This window comes from Zychaea mexicana (genome assembly GCF_025766255.1).
Source record: "Zychaea mexicana strain RSA 1403 chromosome Unknown BDB00scaffold_85, whole genome shotgun sequence".
NCBI classification, from domain to species: domain Eukaryota; kingdom Fungi; phylum Mucoromycota; class Mucoromycetes; order Mucorales; family Lichtheimiaceae; genus Zychaea; species Zychaea mexicana.
In genome coordinates this window covers 35,278-50,846 of record NW_026516748.1, presented here as the reverse complement: position 1 = coordinate 50,846, position 15,569 = coordinate 35,278, and the positions used below count along the sequence as shown (strand labels likewise).

Genomic DNA, 15,569 nt, shown 5'->3' with positions numbered 1-15,569 from the left:
AAGGGGAAAGGATATTCTTTCAAAGAAAAAATCAGTTAGAAAGGGTGGTATGTATCACATAGCAAAGAAAACCAGCTTCATGGCTGGATTTCTATCGGAAGAAAGTTGCCGACAATGATCGTCTATTCGGAAAAAAGAAATTTGACTTAGTCGCTCAGTCCTTTCTCTCCTATTGTTTCTTCACTTGACTTACCGGTCTAGAATAGTTTAGAGTTTGATGGTTTTCTCAAAGTTAGCATAACCTATCTACACTTTATACTGTACACATCATTTCGAGTAGATATTGCGATACTTGCATGTTATATTTGTCACGCCGGATGGTAAAGGAGAAGCAGCAAGGCATCAAGACGCCTTTGGATCGATGTTTTAGTAAACATGAGGTCAATACAGCTTTTTGCCGTGAGTCAAATGCAATATTGCCATATTTCTATATAGCCGATCGAAAAATGCAAGCACACACATAGAAATTAATTTCGGGTGCAAATGACAAGGTTTTTTATAAGGGAGGTTGGCAATGGGGTTAGATAGGGTGCTTACCTCCCAATAGTTTACTGTCGAGTCCTCAGCCATGATTTCATAGATGCAAAGTTTACCCTAAATATATTCAACAACATATATGATCGGATGATGCAACTCTGTCAGCGTCATGCATACCAGTGGTATTATGCTTCTTGTGAACCATATTTGAACATGTCGTGCAGTGTAGAATAACCCACTTACATCTCGCAGTTTCTCAACAGGGACGTCGATCAACGACGCAAATTCCTTGTTACCCTTATAAATCTCGCCCGTCCTTCGCCATAGACATGCAGGTACAGCCATTGCGCTGAACACTCTGTCATAATCCTGATAAGTTCACGACATGGAAATCAGTTATATATGTAAAACGTATACGGGTTTTAGTGTAACGTGTTCTTACCAATAATAACCGCTCAAATGCTTCTTCCACCAATATTAAGTCGACATCAGTAAGTGCTTGTGCCACATCCCGAAATGTAGGTCGGAAAGTCCCCATGACATTTAAGATTCGCTGACGACTGCTCGAAGACATGCTGCGCAACAAAGACAACAACAAGAGTATATTTTAAGGAGAACCGAAATGCATCGTGAAAAAATGAAATCCCTTTTTTGTCATGTAATGCTTGTTTCCTTATTGCGTAAGATAAAGAAAGAGAAAACATCACGCTACTGATACCTACTGTTGATCCATGTAACGCTGGAGCCGAGCATAACCGCTCACATAATTGTATGGTTTGAGGAATCCGGCCTCGTATTTGGCATTAATGACCTCGTTCAGCCGATCTTCAAGTTTGCCGTCTTGTGGATCAGCTGCTGTGAGAAAAAACTTGTCTTTACTGGAGGTTGCTGGAGTAATCTTTGCTGCTGCTGATGCTACTACTGTCGCTGATGAGCTACTCGTCATTGTTGATATGTTACTGGTGGTTGTTTTATGCGATGACATATCGTCCAGAAAATCACTGCAGTATACATACATCATGATGATGAAATGAAGAAAGAAAGAGGTAAAGAGAGAACCAATCCCAGGCGCAAATTCTTTTAGCTACTACTGGTTATATAATGGAATAAACAAAGATGCGATCACACCCACCCACTATAGAGTCACTGGTTCCAAATATAAAAAATACATTACTTGATGACTGTCAGCTCGTCTCCCATCGAATCGCTTGCAAACGTCAAGGCGAGCTTTCCGTTGTTGTACTGACTGCTATGGAGATGGTGACTATGGTCGTGGTTGCTGGGCTCTATTATATACAATTGTTGTAAAATAGAGTTATAATTATAAGGGACAGAAAAGAAGGGTCAATTACTGGAAACGTATTCCCACGCCGGCAGCACCAGAAGAGCCATGCTGCGTGTGCGTATCGTTTGTATACACGGCAGCAAATAATAAAAACTCATTTACCCCTTGGCCGTTTGTTCTCTCCAGCATTCAATGCCGCTTTTTTCGCATCGGGTCGAGGTTCATCGTGACACATATGGCCAATGCTTCGTTTGATACATCGTTGGCACGGACGACCTACAAAAGAGATGAATTCGCCGTATAAGCACACTGTTTGTTAGCGTAGCTCTTCTGGCTCTCTCTCCAATGTAATCCTTTGACTATCTGTCTGATTTTGAAACGCTCCCTGTTGTTGCAGTTGCTACTGCTATTATATTACCTTCGTCGCACGTCATGTGGGACCGTCTGCAGAATACACATGCTATAGTATACAAAAAATGTAAGTCAAGGTGAGAAACATCATTTTTCTTCTACTAGTAATACGACGGATTGTGCTGGAGCAAAAGACGGGAGGAAATGCTGTTTGAAAGAGAGAGAGAGCGACCCGAAGAGGCAATAAGAAACAAGGACCGACCTAGCGAGACTTTTTTACGCTTTCGTTTAACGCCGTGATCAGTAATGTTGGTGAGCGATTGTGACATGAGGGAGTAGAGCACAAGAGGAACAGAAAGTAGTAGAAAGTGAAAGGCTGTTCTTCTTTTTGCGTGTGAGGTTAAAAAGAGGAAAAGAAGAGCAAAAGGTCGCTTTGTTGTTTTTGGGTGCATGACGAAGTTTGGCTTGTTTCCCCACTCTTAACAATTAGCGGAGCTTTAGTGTAATTATTGAGTGGTATGTGTGTTCGGTGTAGTAATAGAGAAGGCCAAGGACAACAGACGCACACGCACACACAGAGCCATCCTCGCAGCAGCAGCAGCAGCCGCATCAGTACCACCGTATATGCACTACACACGTATAGAGAAGATTCAGAAACTTGAGGTCGCATACACAACGTGTGTGTTGCACCAAAATAAGTTGGCGCTGTTCTCTTTCGTCCGTATAATAGGTGCAACCCACGGGACATGCATAGGAAAAAAAATATCGCCCAGCCACAGGATAGATCATTTGTTGCTGCATGATACACAGATGATTTTACTGTCGAATAGTTTTCCACGATCAATATGGTTGATTAGATTATCCCAACCTGGTGTGGGCTCATGTGAGGAAGCCCCGCGTTCTGCCCTACAGTATTCATTCCTCTCTCAGTACTGGTTACGAAAGTGAACTATTAGATGACCGAAAGACATATGGTCGTGCTCGTCGCAGCTGGAGGAAACGACTACACGTCGCAATTGCGGAACTCTGCGTTCGTCACTGCGATCTTAGACGCTGGCAGCTCTTGCCAGTGATGCAGAAGCTTTAGCAGCAAGACCCGATCAGGTACTGGGAAACTTGCTATCCCTCGATGTCCTTTATTAAGCAGCAAAGACTTCGTTCAGTATATCGAGTTTGTTTGTCGCCAATGCTCCTCCCCGAGCAACATACCGCATCCTCGCAGGAAGAGCTCGAGCTCGGTTACTGTTTTATTGTCCCAACACAGTTATAAGCTCAACAACAACAACAACAACAACGAAAAATTATCCAACGAGGATCGAGGTACACCTTTCTAGGAAACGTACGACGCATAACAGCAGATAAAAGTATCGCTGAATACACAGGCGATCTCCCATAACACACAGAAAAAGGCCAAGGTCAAAACGGCGCAATAAGCAAGCAAGGGCAAAAGTCAATCGGCAGGTACACGCGGTGGAGGGCAGTTTAAGCTGTGTCGAATCGGTCAATCAAACAGCAGGGGAAGAACAAACGTTCTTACAGCTGTACAGAGCGACATGAAATACGGGGTCACATTCCTCCCAACTACCCGCAGTCGTCCGCAGACAGCAACATCGGCACCTCCTCCCAGAACAAAAATTTGAAGCACGGGTTTCTGGTATTTTTACAGCGGGAGGCGCTCTGTAGAAACATCACGTTACATATAATCAGCCTTGCCGTGCGCTATACCAATAGTCTTCCTCTGACATTAATACCGACCAACGGAAATATGTCGGTTCTCAACAATGGCTTACGGAGCTACTGCTGCAGAAAACGGTTTATTAGATAATCGCCGAGCTGCCAAACGTACAACGCACAGAGTAATCCTCTGCTGGTGCTTTGCTAAAAGTCCTGGGATACTCTTTTATATAAAGCGCAGCGGAAACGAAGCCGACAGGACAAGCGCTACAGGAATAAGTATCACTGGGTGTCCCCGCGACCTGTCTCGCTCGACTTTGGACTGGACGCCTTTACAGCTGGAGCTCATCCAATGAGTCTACTATCAGCCACGAATGGCAAGCTAGCCCGACGATATTGGTCCGAGCAAAAAACAAAGGCTGCCGAACGTTTTGTCCCGGTTCGCATAAATGATTATTGGTACATTATGATTCTGCCCGTGATGTACTGCGAACGAAAGCGTCGGCCACCACCTCTTCATCGTGCACTCAACCAGGACCAGCTAAACAAATAGGGAAGAAGACATCATTCGCATCAGGGACTGTCCCCACTGCCAGCAAGAGACACACGGTGTGTTTCATCTTGCTGGATCAATACGTCATTTTCAGATTACTATCGCCACGGCAATGCTTGAGCACGGGTCAACGCCCCGGTCAATTCATCCGCACTTCCCGCCAACAAAGTAATCATGCCGCTCTCGTCAGAATGGTCGAGTTCAACATCCGTGGCTTCCAGTGGTTTGCAGTATGTGTTGCGTGTTTTGGAGCCTCGCCCTCACACTCCATCGCCACAAAAAAAAGTTGCACTTTGTTTGGCAAATATGAGAAACTTTATTGTTGTTGGTGTGTGGTCATTCGGCTGGCTATCCTCCGATCGCGCCGTGACAGGATATCTAAAAGATCCTCTTCATTCGATGATGCGTCTGTGTCACTCGCTGTCAGCTCGTCAGGTTTGTCAACATGGGTAACTGGATACGATGGTCGCGACGGCGATGAAGTTGACGCAGTGTCACTGTTCTTGTTATAGTGTACTTCCAATCGTTCGACCTGTGCCTCGCTTGCGTCCAAGTTGTTCGAAACACTGTTTGGTTTTTCATAGCCAGCTGCAGTCGTTGTTGCACGACATCTTCGGCTTGATTTCCGTCGTCTTCTTTGTTGTAATGCCACTGCTGCTGATCTATTACTATTATTACTTTGCTGCTGTTGTTCTTCAACTTCTTCGTCAGATGATGAATCGTCAAAAGGGTAAAAGTAGTGTACACCTCCAACGGCTGCGGCGGAATTCGATGATGTTAAGGGATGCGGTCGTTGCTGTTTCTGTAGATCATTGTTACTGATGTGGTCTTTCATACTACTACTAGGTTTGTCTAGTACGATCGAGTCACTGTTGATTCGACGTCGATGAAGGTGATGAAAATGCAGATTATCGGCAACTGATGCTTTTGGTGTAGATTTGTAATGTTCGAGACTTGTAGATGATGATGCTGAAGGTGTGGGGCTTTTCTCATGCCGTTGTTGTCGCTGTTTTGCGAGCTCTGAGCTCAATACTGCTGCGCTAAACTCGGGACCAAGAGAGAGTCGGAACGATGATGGTAAAGTGGCGAAAGCGTCAGTGTTGGGTTGTTTTGGAGGAGGCAAGCTTGGCGGTGGAGGTGGCAATCCCTTTTGAAGCTGAGTCAGTATTTCGCTGCCAACAGAATCTGTCGTCGACATGGATGAGTGTACACCACCACCACCTCGAATAGATGCTCGACTGATTGCACTGTCATCACTACTACTGTTTAAGCTGCTCCTCCCCTTTAGGCTGGCGTTGTCTGCAAACAATGCCAATAGCTCGTTTTTGTTCATAGGCAACTGCTCGCCTGGTTGATCTGTCGATTCCCCTTTCTTTGGCACCGGGCCCGACGATCGTCGTAACATTCTTTGCATCTTTTTTAGCATATGCGTCTTCTCGGCCGTTGCTTCTTCCGAATTATTGCTTGCTGCTGGTGTCGTACTATTAGATGCACTATATGTGTCGAGAAAACTGGCAAACTGCGGTTTTAGCGGTATCGGGGGTATATGATTCTCTGGTATAGGAAGTGTGCCGATGTCGATGGGTATTTCAGCAGTTAGATACGAGAGGATTTGGAAATCGGCAGGAAAGTTGACCATAGACATGTTGTACTCGGCTCCAATTGAATTGTCGTCTTGTACCTGTGCTCGCGCTCGTATTTTGTAGCTGATTTCAAAGAGTCGTCCGTTTACACCAACAGTAGGTGAAATGGATTGGGGAATCAGTATGGATCGTACAATGCTCTGAGAAAGACCGTTCTCGTGGGACAAATCAATGTCTGCCTTAACATTGTGTATCACCGAGTCAGGAAGAATGTAAGATCTATATATATTATATAGCCGTACATAGATGGAAGATAAGGACATGAGCTTATTTATGTTCTGTATCCTTTTGTATTTCTTATTTTATCCCACACTTCTTCGCCCTTTCCATACCCGATGCAATTGCGGGAGCCGCATTGTAACTGCCGTTACCAAGATACTTACGCTCCTTTACAGACGATTCGACAAGTGCGAATAAGTGCAATCATCAAGCCCTGTTTACGCTGAAATGGTTCAAAATGCTTAATTTCAATGGTAACAGGGACTGGTAGGTCTGTATAATAACAATGTGTCTTTTAGTTAGCATGACAACAACCATAGCAACAGATAATAGTGCGCCTAAGTAGGCAACACATTGGTCACTTACTTCGAACAAACGCCTCTTTCGGTACGGATGCCGTCAACGTAGCCGTGCCCTCGCCCCTGCATTGTGAAAACGGTCCCTGGGACTCCACCTGGACTGATTGTGGAACTACTTGCTCAGGTCGCGTCGTCTCGATGCGTTGGAGCACTGGTACCAGGATCTGCGTCTTGATAGATGCAGCGAAGTCTGATGTAGGTCGTTCCAGGCATGCTTCAATGATATATTCTACGATTCCGCCAACACTTGTCTCACTCTATTAAAAAGCGATTATATAATAAAATAACACAATAATAAAAGATTAGATTCTGTGAGGCAGCGGGAACGATCTGAGAACACCGTTTATATTCAACCTTTTTAAATTCATACTCCCTACTGAAGCATCCATTTACCTCGGTACAACTTGGCAAAATTGTATTTTGTGGAATAACTAATGAGAACGGATACGTGTAAAGCTTATCTACCTCGACATAATGGCTTCCTTTAGAGGGTGAAGGTGGAATCATTATTCCATACGCTGTTGTAGTTGTAGCTGCCTTTTTAAGCGCTTCTCGACGAGCCGTTTCTGTTGCATTTTCTGTTTCAGGAAGATCCAGGTACGCTGTTTCCCGAAATAATTCTCGTTCGTCGCGTAGAGACGGCTCAAGTTGAACACGTACTCGTCCGAACCATTGCACCCGAATGTTTTTCACCTTGATTGGCTTGGGTGATTCGAGATATATCCGGCCTTCAACGACATCCCCGCGAAAATAGTACTTTCGTTGATCGAGTTGAATGTCAAAAGTGATTTTGGATCGCTTGTTATTGCTGCTGCTGTTACTGTTGCTGCCACTACTACTGTTGAGAATACGCTTCATCGTCGTCCCATTACGTGTGTTTTGGTATAGTATGTGTGTGTATGAGTTTGGTACTTAAAGGGAGAGAAAGAGAGAAAAAGATGAAAAGATAAAGGAAACAAACAGAGTGTGATTGATAGAAAATAAGAATGGACCAAGGAAAATGGCTTTGTGATATGGTATAGCTTGTGTGTATATACCACGGGCTTAGATGGAGTATGATTTGATGGTGGGGACGCTGTACACTGTGGCACAAGAATCATCACAAGTAATCCAATGACAAAAAAAGGATATGGAATATATGAGTATAGAAGGCAAGAATTTCTTCTGGTACCTTTTACTCGTTTCTTTCATTTTGTTTGACGATATTCTTTCTAGCAAGACCCATATCGAGCTTGATGAAGGACATCAGATCAATCATAAACTACCTGATCTCTTTTACTCCTTGATATTAACCTTGTTATCAACATTATATTAAATGGTGATGGTACAGTATTCTATTAAGTGAGGCTGAGACCTACATATTTCTTTTATCTTTACCATTGTTTACCTAGAGCAGCAGTAAAGGCTTAGCTACAGTCGAAAATGTAGCAAGAAAGCAAAGTGACCGTAAATGGTATGTGAAAGAATGCTACGTTTTAATTACAACAGTGCATACTAGGCATACCACAATACGTTTTTATCATGGCAAAGGAAGTTTTGCTGTAGCAATATTTAAGATGCTTAGCACCGCGAATGTGGAGCTGTGCCACAGAAAGACTCCATAGATGGCTTACTAGCATATTATTGTTGGGATGCTACAGCAGTAGCCTACTTTGTAGCAGCACGTGTACGAAAGCAGCGTTGCAGGAACCGCAACGAGTCAGCGTCATGCATTTTATTGAAATTCAGCAGACCGTGCACACTATGTTTTCTCCAAACCCACACACACATATGAGCAACAGCAACAATAACAGTAATCACAGCATCAGCAACGAGATTCCGCAGTTCGTTGTCATTCGTGATCAAGTACATAGCACTTACAAGCACCCTATCGTTCATTACGTTTTTGAAGATGAGCCGTTTCCTGAGGTTCCCAAGGATAACCTCATCATGGTCGACCTGGACGAAAATGCACAACTTGGTAAAGTTGAGAGCTACAGTCCACATTTCCAAGTAACCAACTGTCGGCTCGATCACAACAGTACTGTATACGACCAGTTTGAAGGAGATCACGACGGATCGGGTCTCATGACGATTGAGGGTGTATCTGCACCTCGAGCGTAAATGGACTTTTTCTCTTCTGTTCTATAATGTCTGCGTCCTCTACGTATGTTTCCACGTGGACTCACTCAAATATGTTTTGTATTTTACCTCTATATGAGTAGAAGCGAAGCGATTGAAAGTTTACAGCCTGTCAGGAATCTCGATAATCTAAAGGAAACCCTTATCAATTTCAAGCTCAGGTACATCACAGACCATCATTCCTTTACACATATACTTGTTCTGACTTTTTAACTTGATAAAGGAACGAGATTGTCAAGAGCGTCTTCTCACCCATAACAACGATACCCTCAACATCCTCTTCTTCCACCAACAAGCAAAGCATTAATAATTATCAATAGTGTACATACTACATGCAACAAAAACATACAGACATACATGAACATTTTATATTTATATGTAATCGCCATATACCCATACTATGGCTGCTAGTGGGTAACGTAGCTACAGCAATACAGGCACTACTCTAGCTGCGAAGTTTATATGATCCTCGAGCAAAGCTGATGGGCACCAGCATGCCTAAATCTGCCTTGACAAGTACTTCCAAGGACGAAGAGTCCAAGATCAACAAGAACGACGTGGCGCGCGCGGAATCCATCACAGCACTGACCAACACACCGTCATCTTCTCGAAGCTCGTCATTTACGTCTTGTGGAGGTCGTGGAATAAATACTGCTTCGCTTGGATAGCAATTTTCTTCATGCCATGATGCAACTACTGTCTTGGTTTCAACATCCTTTTCATAAAAAAAAAACAAATAGCGCATACAATATCAGTTTGCCATACTTTCTCGTTTTTGTATGTGACGCATATAGCAAACATTACTTACTGCTTTGACAATGGCGTCCCAAATTTTACCATCACCAATAGAGCTAGCTGCCGAGAATCCAAGACCGTAAAGGTACTTGTACTTGTGCATTTTGTACAATGGGTGCACTTGAGGTAACTCGATGGACGGCTGGACAAGCTTGCCGTATGATGTTACGGGAAGTGTAGCATACCAGCCAGCAGCAGCTGCTGATGGACCCGCTGAGCTCTCAACGTCGTTTGCCTGAGCATTTGAGCCGCGTACGTATCCCCACATTGACGAAATACGTGATGTGATGCTTGCAGTGGATGGAAGCATGGAGTTATTTGCCATAAAGCTGATGGTCTCTTCATCAATACTGCTAAGTACATATCGTCGGACTTCTGACGGTGCCAGTCGCGAAGGCTTCATCTCCCCCGGGTTCCGCAAATTGTGGGTCGTCAGCTGGTGTGCAATAGTGTCATCGCGATAGCATACGATATCAACATTGATGTTGTCTCGTCCGTCCTCGAATGCGTTAACATGGTTGAAGCTAATCAAAATTAAAGTTAATGAAATAATTAGCTCTCTTCCGTCTTATATAATTTTAACAAGTAAAAGTGGTCGATCCTACGTACGCAAAGCAGGCATCCGAACGGTACGTAACCAGGTGCTGTCCCTTTTCTCTAGAAATGACATGGAACAAGGTGGGTTCATTCGGATAAAATGAGAACGAGTCCAAGACGCTTTCGTTCCAGGCATATTTCACAGCGGCGGAATTGGCTAATAATGGGAAGATCACCTGGTCCAAACAGAAGACAAAAATTTACTAAGTCTAAGTCTTTTTTTTATCCTTGAAAGGATGGGTGCGGTTGTACTCGAGACCAACCCCAACAACATACGCACATCCTCATCCAATCATCTCTCCCGGTTTTTTCACCTACCAAAACGATGTATTTCGGTGTTATCGAAAAGCTGTGCACGTATCCAGTGGGTGCAGTAACTGAGGCAATAATTTTGCCCTTGGGGTCCCGATCACTGATCGAGAAGAAGTGGTAGCTAGTTGTTTGGTATCCGATTTCCATGGTAAAGTTAATATATTCGCCCGTCTGCGGATCATATTGTCCGTTCGGGCAGGAGCTGTAACCCTTGAATGCAGGATTTACTTCGTCCCAGCAAAGCACCCGAGTCGGCTTCATGTCAAACGGATCCAGCTCTTGGATCTAACCAACACCACCATATCCGTATTAGCCATTTCATGCCTTTTGAAAACTATCCTTTCCCACTTTCGTACACACGTACATGATTGGCATGATTCTGGGCAAATAAACGGCCGTCCACGCCAGGAATGCCGGCCAGAATTCGGGCAGCACAAGGTTCACCGTCTGCTTTGTTCGTTTTAGGAGCCGACTTTAAGAACTTTGTAAAAATGGTCTGATTGGAGTCGGTCTTGAACAAGCCGGCTGGGTGACGAGAAGCGTAGCCATGATGATCCCGAATCTTTTCAATAAGACGGCGGGAAGTGAGTCGGTTGCGGTAGGTGATTGTGTTACGTTTGCCATTCATATCGAATCGATTGGCCAACGGGAGTCTAGAATCTTGTGAGTAAAACCAAAAAAAAAGAAAAAAAAACGAAATTCCCCTCCTACCACCCCCTTCACAGATGCTATTACTGCGCGTCTTATCATCACAGCACATGTACCAAAAATAAATCAGCACTCACGCATCAAACCAATGTCCAAATGAAAAGGTGGAAGTGGCGCTTTGAAGATATCCATCAATCTCGATTTTGCGCATATATCGAACATCGTAGGTACCCGGGCCAATGGTATAGTGCTCACCAACAAGCCATTCCGGAAGCTGGCCGTTGACTTCGAGGTCGACGATCTCGCTCGAATCTCCAGCGTTATAGAAGCCCTGTAGATATACGCGTTTTGTGTTTAGTATCATATTCCACTAATTATATCCAGCTCGTATTCTCTCTTTTTTCTTCATATCTCCTTTCAGTCTTTTCCTCCCGTTTTGCCTTAATTTTTTCCTTTCGATACCTTAGTATGAGACGTGTCAGAATCGAGCTGAACTTGTCGTTCTTGAGTGGGTGTCGTTGACAGTGAGTGTGTATTACTGCCTACGAGATTAGGCTGGCCCTGGTCGTCAAGCAAAGAGTTTTCTTGTTGAGCCCACTGCTGATCGTTGCTGTAAGCGCTGACATCAAGCTGCGAGCTCTGTAAAGGATGGTTTGCAGCTGGTCTAATCTCGCTCTTTTCATCGTCGCTATCGCTACCACTATCACTGCTACTCGTGTCGTTATCACGGTCGAATTTATCGACCTTGTTATCTTTCGATGGCTTCGTTTCTTCGTGATCATCGTTGTCACTATCACCTTTTTTGTCTAGAATGACGAAAAACGGATCAGAGTCCTTTTCATCCGTAGTGGCGTCACGTTCTTGGGCATGGCGCTGTTGTTGCTGTTGCTGTTCTTCGTCGTGCGAAGACGAAGTTAAAGGGTGTTCATCGCCCACGGCTACCGTAGGATCGTCAGGTTTAAGGTCATTCATGTCAGCTCGAACCCAGAAATATAAAGAAAGAAGGGCGGTTCAACAACGACAGACGGAGATAGCGCAGTACTGCAGTTTAAATTACACAAAAGTGTTGCTATTTTTGTATTCAATAATAGTGGTACACTATGCACTATGTACAGCACAACAAGTCAATGCCACTGCGTTTTTCAACATGACGAGTCGGATGGTGCTGATCGCACAGATGGCATCGAGGGAGCCTGCACAACTACTTCAGGAGCACTGTGTGCAGTACGGCGATTGCTGCCAGTGGCCCATATGCTACTATCACCATCACTCCCATACGGTCCTGGGCTTTGCTCCTGCTGTTGTCGTTGGTTACTTATGGCGTTGATGTTTGAGTTGCTGCTGTTATTACGACGACCTCGAAGACGATCGATCTTCACAAACATCCAATGCGCCGCTCTCGCCAAAGCGGGGGATCGATAAGGTATAAAGACTTCGTCGGGGGCATCAGGTGACGGTACCAGGTTTCGGTAGTATTGCGCGTCATTAACCAAGGTGGATGTGTTAGTTTCATCAGACAGTCGTCGTTCATACTCGTTTCTAATACGACTGTACACCGATGAAGACACACTGACACGACGCATCGGGATTGTACGCACTTCACTCTCGTCAGCGTATTCGTCATCGACAGAAGTTACAATCGAACTAGGAGGTGTTGCTCCTGTAAGTATCGGTGGAGCAAGTGTTTGGCCATCTCCTAGATCAACCTGTGGGTGGTATTCTTTTTCGACGATCGCAGGGCGTGGTACCAAATTTCGTTTATCAAGCAGGTTGGATACATACTGCGAACAAGTACTATGTGCTGTACGCGTGCTATGTATGCTCTCGGCAGCTCCCGAAGTGACGCGGCTACCTCTTCGACGTCTTCTAAGACTTGCACCATGACCGTATTCTTCAAGCACACTGAACTCTTCGCCATAGGCACGGTAAAAGTCAGACATTTTCTCCTTAATGTGGGAGACGACTACTGGCTCGCTAAAGAAGACCATGCCTGTTAACAAACCTATACGACAAGAGTAATACGGCATATAAGTAAACGTGTGTTGTATCAGTGCTTTTCTGTAGACACGTTGATTGTATTATTGCAGCTAACCTTCCGCTGAAGACATGATTGTACTGACGACTGTGAGTCCATATGGCGCACGCCTTTTGGTGGAAACACGTATCTGTATTGCAAAGCCCCAAATATGGATGAGAAATGGGACTAGTAGGTTTTTTGGATCAGTGACGTGAAAAGACAAGCGCAAATGCTTTATCACTCATGCGAATCACTAAATGTATTTTTTACCTAACGTGTATGTAATACAACGCATAACAACTCTGGGAAAGCTTGAACGTGGACGCTGACGGTCTTGGCTCTGGTCATGACGAGGCTTTGCTGTGCTAGACATATTTGCTAGCCCCGATGGAGAGAACCGACGCATTCCCCGAAAGTTTGCGGCTTCTTGGCGAAACAATTTGACGACGGCGGTCATAGAGCAAAATAACCCAAGGAGCGCAATAAAGAATATGAGTGCATAATAATACATCTATTGTATAAAAAGAACTGTCAAAATCATGTTCAAACAGCTGCTGAATCTGTTCTTCCCTTTTTCTTTAAATTGCTTACCCAAGAAACGAAATGACTTTCCCGGTCACCAATGTGGTTGTAATACCTTTTTTGATGATGTCAGTTGAAGGTTCAACAAAGAACAAGCTTTGTCTATGCATTATCTGTGCACTTACCAGCAGCTTAGATCGGGATCTCGCGGTATTACTAATTGTGATTCCTCGATGACAGGCACAATCATGGTTGTGATGCTGTAGACAAATATTGCTGGATAGTAGAAACGCTCGAGTCGTTCTGATCGCTTTATCTTGAAGACAAAGATAAGAAACAGGTTGACACCGATTACTGCCAGGAAACCGGCGTTGATGACGTCGAGAAAATCAACAATAAGTCCCAATACACGGCAATATGTTTGGTCTGTACGTCGAACACTGGAGGCAATGTCCAACACGGTATCGATTACGTTGCTTATACTGCCGAGCGCAACGCATCGCAACGACACTCGATCGGCCTTCTTTCGCTCGTAGTACCAGAAAACGGCATAAAAGATGACAACCACAAGCGACAAGAGTAAAGAGACGGACGACACAGCAATGGTTATGTGGTTTAAAATACTAAATTGAGGAGTGGAGTATCGAAAGGTCAAATTTTCAGACCACTCATCTGGTAACATAGGTGAAGGGAAAAGAAGAAAGCAGACAAGAATAAACAGGTTTGACGTGGGGAGATCAGGCTTGGGACAGATTGCCAAAAAAAGAAAAAAAATCAATTTTGCATTTTGAAACTGAACCCATGCGACCTTTTATGCGACAAAACAATATTTTATTTTTCTTCTTCTTCTATCATGCAAAAAGACGTTACAGCTTGGCTTTGGGTAGAGACACACCGTAGTGCTTGCAAAGCATATTGACCATTGCGTTGATGTTGCTCAAGTCTTCTCGAGTGGCGCCTTGATGAAGGGCACCGTAGGTATGGCCGCGTAATTGAGCAGCGATGTCTTGGGCTTTGAGCCCTGTCACCAGAACCAGACTCGATTCTTTGCCCGATAAAAGGGAGGTATTAGAGATCACAGGTCCATAGAGCTGATGGATCGCAACTTGGCCAAGATCCGGGTAAAATGTGTGCATGTCAGTGAGTACACGTTCAGTATGCTTGTCATAGATTTTCGCAAACAATGCTTTCCCCCGCTCACGCCCTCGAAGTATGGCTTCCCACGAATCCTCTTTGCTATAAATTAGAGTTAGCTTAATATATAGATGAACCCTTCGATATATACAAGTGTCGGGGTGCTCGTTCTACTTTACCGGAACGGTGTCTTCGGCAGCTTTGCATTGATAGGCTCAGGCGTAGCAATGTTGAGATGCTTTAAACCGTTGATCGTCTGTATACAGCAGAAATCAAATTTGGTTGATATGGTCGCGGTGACAGGATGGATTTACCAAAACCTACCTTGGGAAAACCAGACGCGATGAAGCTTTTGAGAATGCCTTCACGCAAACGCAACACCGCATGTATTTTAGCTTCTTCCTTTTCAGACTGGCTGAGCTTGACCGATTCATCAATTGATTGTTCGACGAGTGCATATACAGGTTCGATATCTTCAGGATGATTAAGCGAAGTGATGGCAGAAGCCTTTTTATATGTATTAAGCAATATCCATGAGATCATACTGCCAATTTAAGCCCCATGTTACCCCAGAATATGTAGGTGGGAAAGGGCAACAATCACAGTGAGAAAGGGAAAAAGTAGTACTCACAGCCAGAATGTACCAGAGATCGTTCACTGCGTCATTTTTTGTGAAAAGTGCACGAATGTCACGGAGAATACTCAGTATTGCCATTACAAGTGCAAGAAAAGAGAGTGAGAGATAAATGACGTGGAATGAACAAAAGGAACCGAATAAAGAAAGACCATTAGGTCAGCTTTAAATATATGATGCTTCGTGAGTACTTACGCATACGGCGTGATTATTATAGGCGCAATATTC

General features: G+C 44.2%; 8 protein-coding genes across 8 annotated transcripts; 2 read left to right on the top strand and 6 right to left on the bottom strand.

Moving 5' to 3' along the window:
* Positions 1 to 77: 77 nt before the first annotated feature.
* BDB00DRAFT_876221 (uncharacterized protein) lies at positions 78 to 2,442 on the bottom strand (the record flags this gene model as incomplete). The annotated part of the gene is made up of 10 exons (XM_053127454.1): positions 78 to 122; positions 260 to 427; positions 538 to 594; positions 721 to 846; positions 920 to 1,052; positions 1,200 to 1,478; positions 1,652 to 1,763; positions 1,925 to 2,038; positions 2,181 to 2,222; positions 2,376 to 2,442. The coding sequence occupies 10 exons, from the start codon at positions 2,440 to 2,442 to the stop codon at positions 78 to 80; spliced, it is 1,143 nt and encodes a 380-aa protein (XP_052975826.1).
* Positions 2,443 to 3,894: 1,452 nt separating this feature from the next.
* On the top strand, positions 3,895 to 4,340 carry BDB00DRAFT_876220 (uncharacterized protein; the record flags this gene model as incomplete). The annotated part of the gene is made up of 2 exons (XM_053127453.1): positions 3,895 to 3,955; positions 4,024 to 4,340. The coding sequence occupies 2 exons, from the start codon at positions 3,895 to 3,897 to the stop codon at positions 4,338 to 4,340; spliced, it is 378 nt and encodes a 125-aa protein (XP_052975825.1).
* Positions 4,341 to 4,399: 59 nt separating this feature from the next.
* BDB00DRAFT_608717 (uncharacterized protein) lies at positions 4,400 to 6,339 on the bottom strand. Its single transcript, XM_053118010.1, has 2 exons — positions 6,316 to 6,339; positions 4,400 to 6,202 (listed from the first exon to the last, which is right to left on the bottom strand). The coding sequence occupies exon 2, from the start codon at positions 5,983 to 5,985 to the stop codon at positions 4,657 to 4,659; it is 1,329 nt and encodes a 442-aa protein (XP_052975824.1). The 5' UTR covers positions 5,986 to 6,202; positions 6,316 to 6,339; the 3' UTR covers positions 4,400 to 4,656.
* On the bottom strand, positions 6,232 to 7,704 carry BDB00DRAFT_608756 (uncharacterized protein). The gene is made up of 3 exons (XM_053118011.1): positions 6,916 to 7,704; positions 6,569 to 6,818; positions 6,232 to 6,475 (listed from the first exon to the last, which is right to left on the bottom strand). The coding sequence occupies exons 1-3, from the start codon at positions 7,417 to 7,419 to the stop codon at positions 6,363 to 6,365; spliced, it is 867 nt and encodes a 288-aa protein (XP_052975823.1). The 5' UTR covers positions 7,420 to 7,704; the 3' UTR covers positions 6,232 to 6,362.
* Positions 7,548 to 8,664, top strand: BDB00DRAFT_790979 (uncharacterized protein; the record flags this gene model as incomplete). Its single annotated transcript, XM_053121006.1, has 4 exons — positions 7,548 to 7,577; positions 7,610 to 7,666; positions 7,953 to 8,014; positions 8,364 to 8,664. The coding sequence occupies 4 exons, from the start codon at positions 7,548 to 7,550 to the stop codon at positions 8,662 to 8,664; spliced, it is 450 nt and encodes a 149-aa protein (XP_052975822.1).
* A 231-nt stretch (positions 8,665 to 8,895) lies between these two features.
* Positions 8,896 to 11,295, bottom strand: BDB00DRAFT_608332 (carotenoid oxygenase). Its single transcript, XM_053118009.1, has 5 exons — positions 10,751 to 11,295; positions 10,393 to 10,671; positions 10,087 to 10,250; positions 9,491 to 10,001; positions 8,896 to 9,397 (listed from the first exon to the last, which is right to left on the bottom strand). Exons 1-5 carry the CDS (start codon positions 11,144 to 11,146, stop codon positions 9,128 to 9,130), a joined length of 1,620 nt encoding a protein of 539 aa, XP_052975821.1. The 5' UTR covers positions 11,147 to 11,295; the 3' UTR covers positions 8,896 to 9,127.
* An 809-nt stretch (positions 11,296 to 12,104) lies between these two features.
* BDB00DRAFT_842465 (uncharacterized protein) lies at positions 12,105 to 14,314 on the bottom strand. Its single transcript, XM_053124893.1, has 5 exons — positions 13,759 to 14,314; positions 13,643 to 13,688; positions 13,322 to 13,562; positions 13,127 to 13,237; positions 12,105 to 13,036 (listed from the first exon to the last, which is right to left on the bottom strand). Exons 1-5 carry the CDS (start codon positions 14,253 to 14,255, stop codon positions 12,177 to 12,179), a joined length of 1,755 nt encoding a protein of 584 aa, XP_052975820.1. The 5' UTR covers positions 14,256 to 14,314; the 3' UTR covers positions 12,105 to 12,176.
* Positions 14,315 to 14,388: 74 nt separating this feature from the next.
* BDB00DRAFT_607840 (uncharacterized protein) lies at positions 14,389 to 15,522 on the bottom strand. The gene is made up of 4 exons (XM_053118008.1): positions 15,339 to 15,522; positions 15,032 to 15,214; positions 14,887 to 14,963; positions 14,389 to 14,809 (listed from the first exon to the last, which is right to left on the bottom strand). Exons 1-4 carry the CDS (start codon positions 15,420 to 15,422, stop codon positions 14,440 to 14,442), a joined length of 714 nt encoding a protein of 237 aa, XP_052975819.1. The 5' UTR covers positions 15,423 to 15,522; the 3' UTR covers positions 14,389 to 14,439.
* Between the last annotated feature and the right edge of the window lie 47 nt (positions 15,523 to 15,569).

What these genes read in the sequence shown, in the direction of transcription:
- BDB00DRAFT_607840 (XM_053118008.1), bottom strand. Translation starts at nt 15,422, where the DNA reads ATGGCAATACTGAGTATTCTCCGTGACATTCGTGCACTTTTCACAAAA. An exon ending in ATCTCTGGTACATTCTGGCT is followed by an intron (nt 15,215 to 15,338) that starts GTGAGTACTACT and finishes ACATATAAAAAG; the next exon opens with GCTTCTGCCATCACTTCGCT. An exon ending in CTGCCGAAGACACCGTTCCG is followed by an intron (nt 14,810 to 14,886) that starts GTAAAGTAGAAC and finishes TCTAATTTATAG; the next exon opens with CAAAGAGGATTCGTGGGAAG.
- BDB00DRAFT_608717 (XM_053118010.1), bottom strand. Translation starts at nt 5,985, where the DNA reads ATGTCTATGGTCAACTTTCCTGCCGATTTCCAAATCCTCTCGTATCTA.
- BDB00DRAFT_608756 (XM_053118011.1), bottom strand. Translation starts at nt 7,419, where the DNA reads ATGAAGCGTATTCTCAACAGTAGTAGTGGCAGCAACAGTAACAGCAGC. An exon ending in GGGAGTATGAATTTAAAAAG is followed by an intron (nt 6,819 to 6,915) that starts GTTGAATATAAA and finishes GCTTTTTAATAG; the next exon opens with AGTGAGACAAGTGTTGGCGG. An exon ending in GAAAGAGGCGTTTGTTCGAA is followed by an intron (nt 6,476 to 6,568) that starts GTAAGTGACCAA and finishes GTTATTATACAG; the next exon opens with ACCTACCAGTCCCTGTTACC.
- BDB00DRAFT_608332 (XM_053118009.1), bottom strand. Translation starts at nt 11,146, where the DNA reads ATGTGCTGTGATGATAAGACGCGCAGTAATAGCATCTGTGAAGGGGGT. An exon ending in CACCGAAATACATCGTTTTG is followed by an intron (nt 10,251 to 10,392) that starts GTAGGTGAAAAA and finishes TGTTTGGACCAG; the next exon opens with GTGATCTTCCCATTATTAGC. An exon ending in GGGACGCCATTGTCAAAGCA is followed by an intron (nt 9,398 to 9,490) that starts GTAAGTAATGTT and finishes TTTTATGAAAAG; the next exon opens with GATGTTGAAACCAAGACAGT.
- BDB00DRAFT_842465 (XM_053124893.1), bottom strand. Translation starts at nt 14,255, where the DNA reads ATGTTACCAGATGAGTGGTCTGAAAATTTGACCTTTCGATACTCCACT. An exon ending in TTGTATTACATACACGTTAG is followed by an intron (nt 13,238 to 13,321) that starts GTAAAAAATACA and finishes AAAACCTACTAG; the next exon opens with TCCCATTTCTCATCCATATT. An exon ending in AATCATGTCTTCAGCGGAAG is followed by an intron (nt 13,037 to 13,126) that starts GTTAGCTGCAAT and finishes CTTGTCGTATAG; the next exon opens with GTTTGTTAACAGGCATGGTC.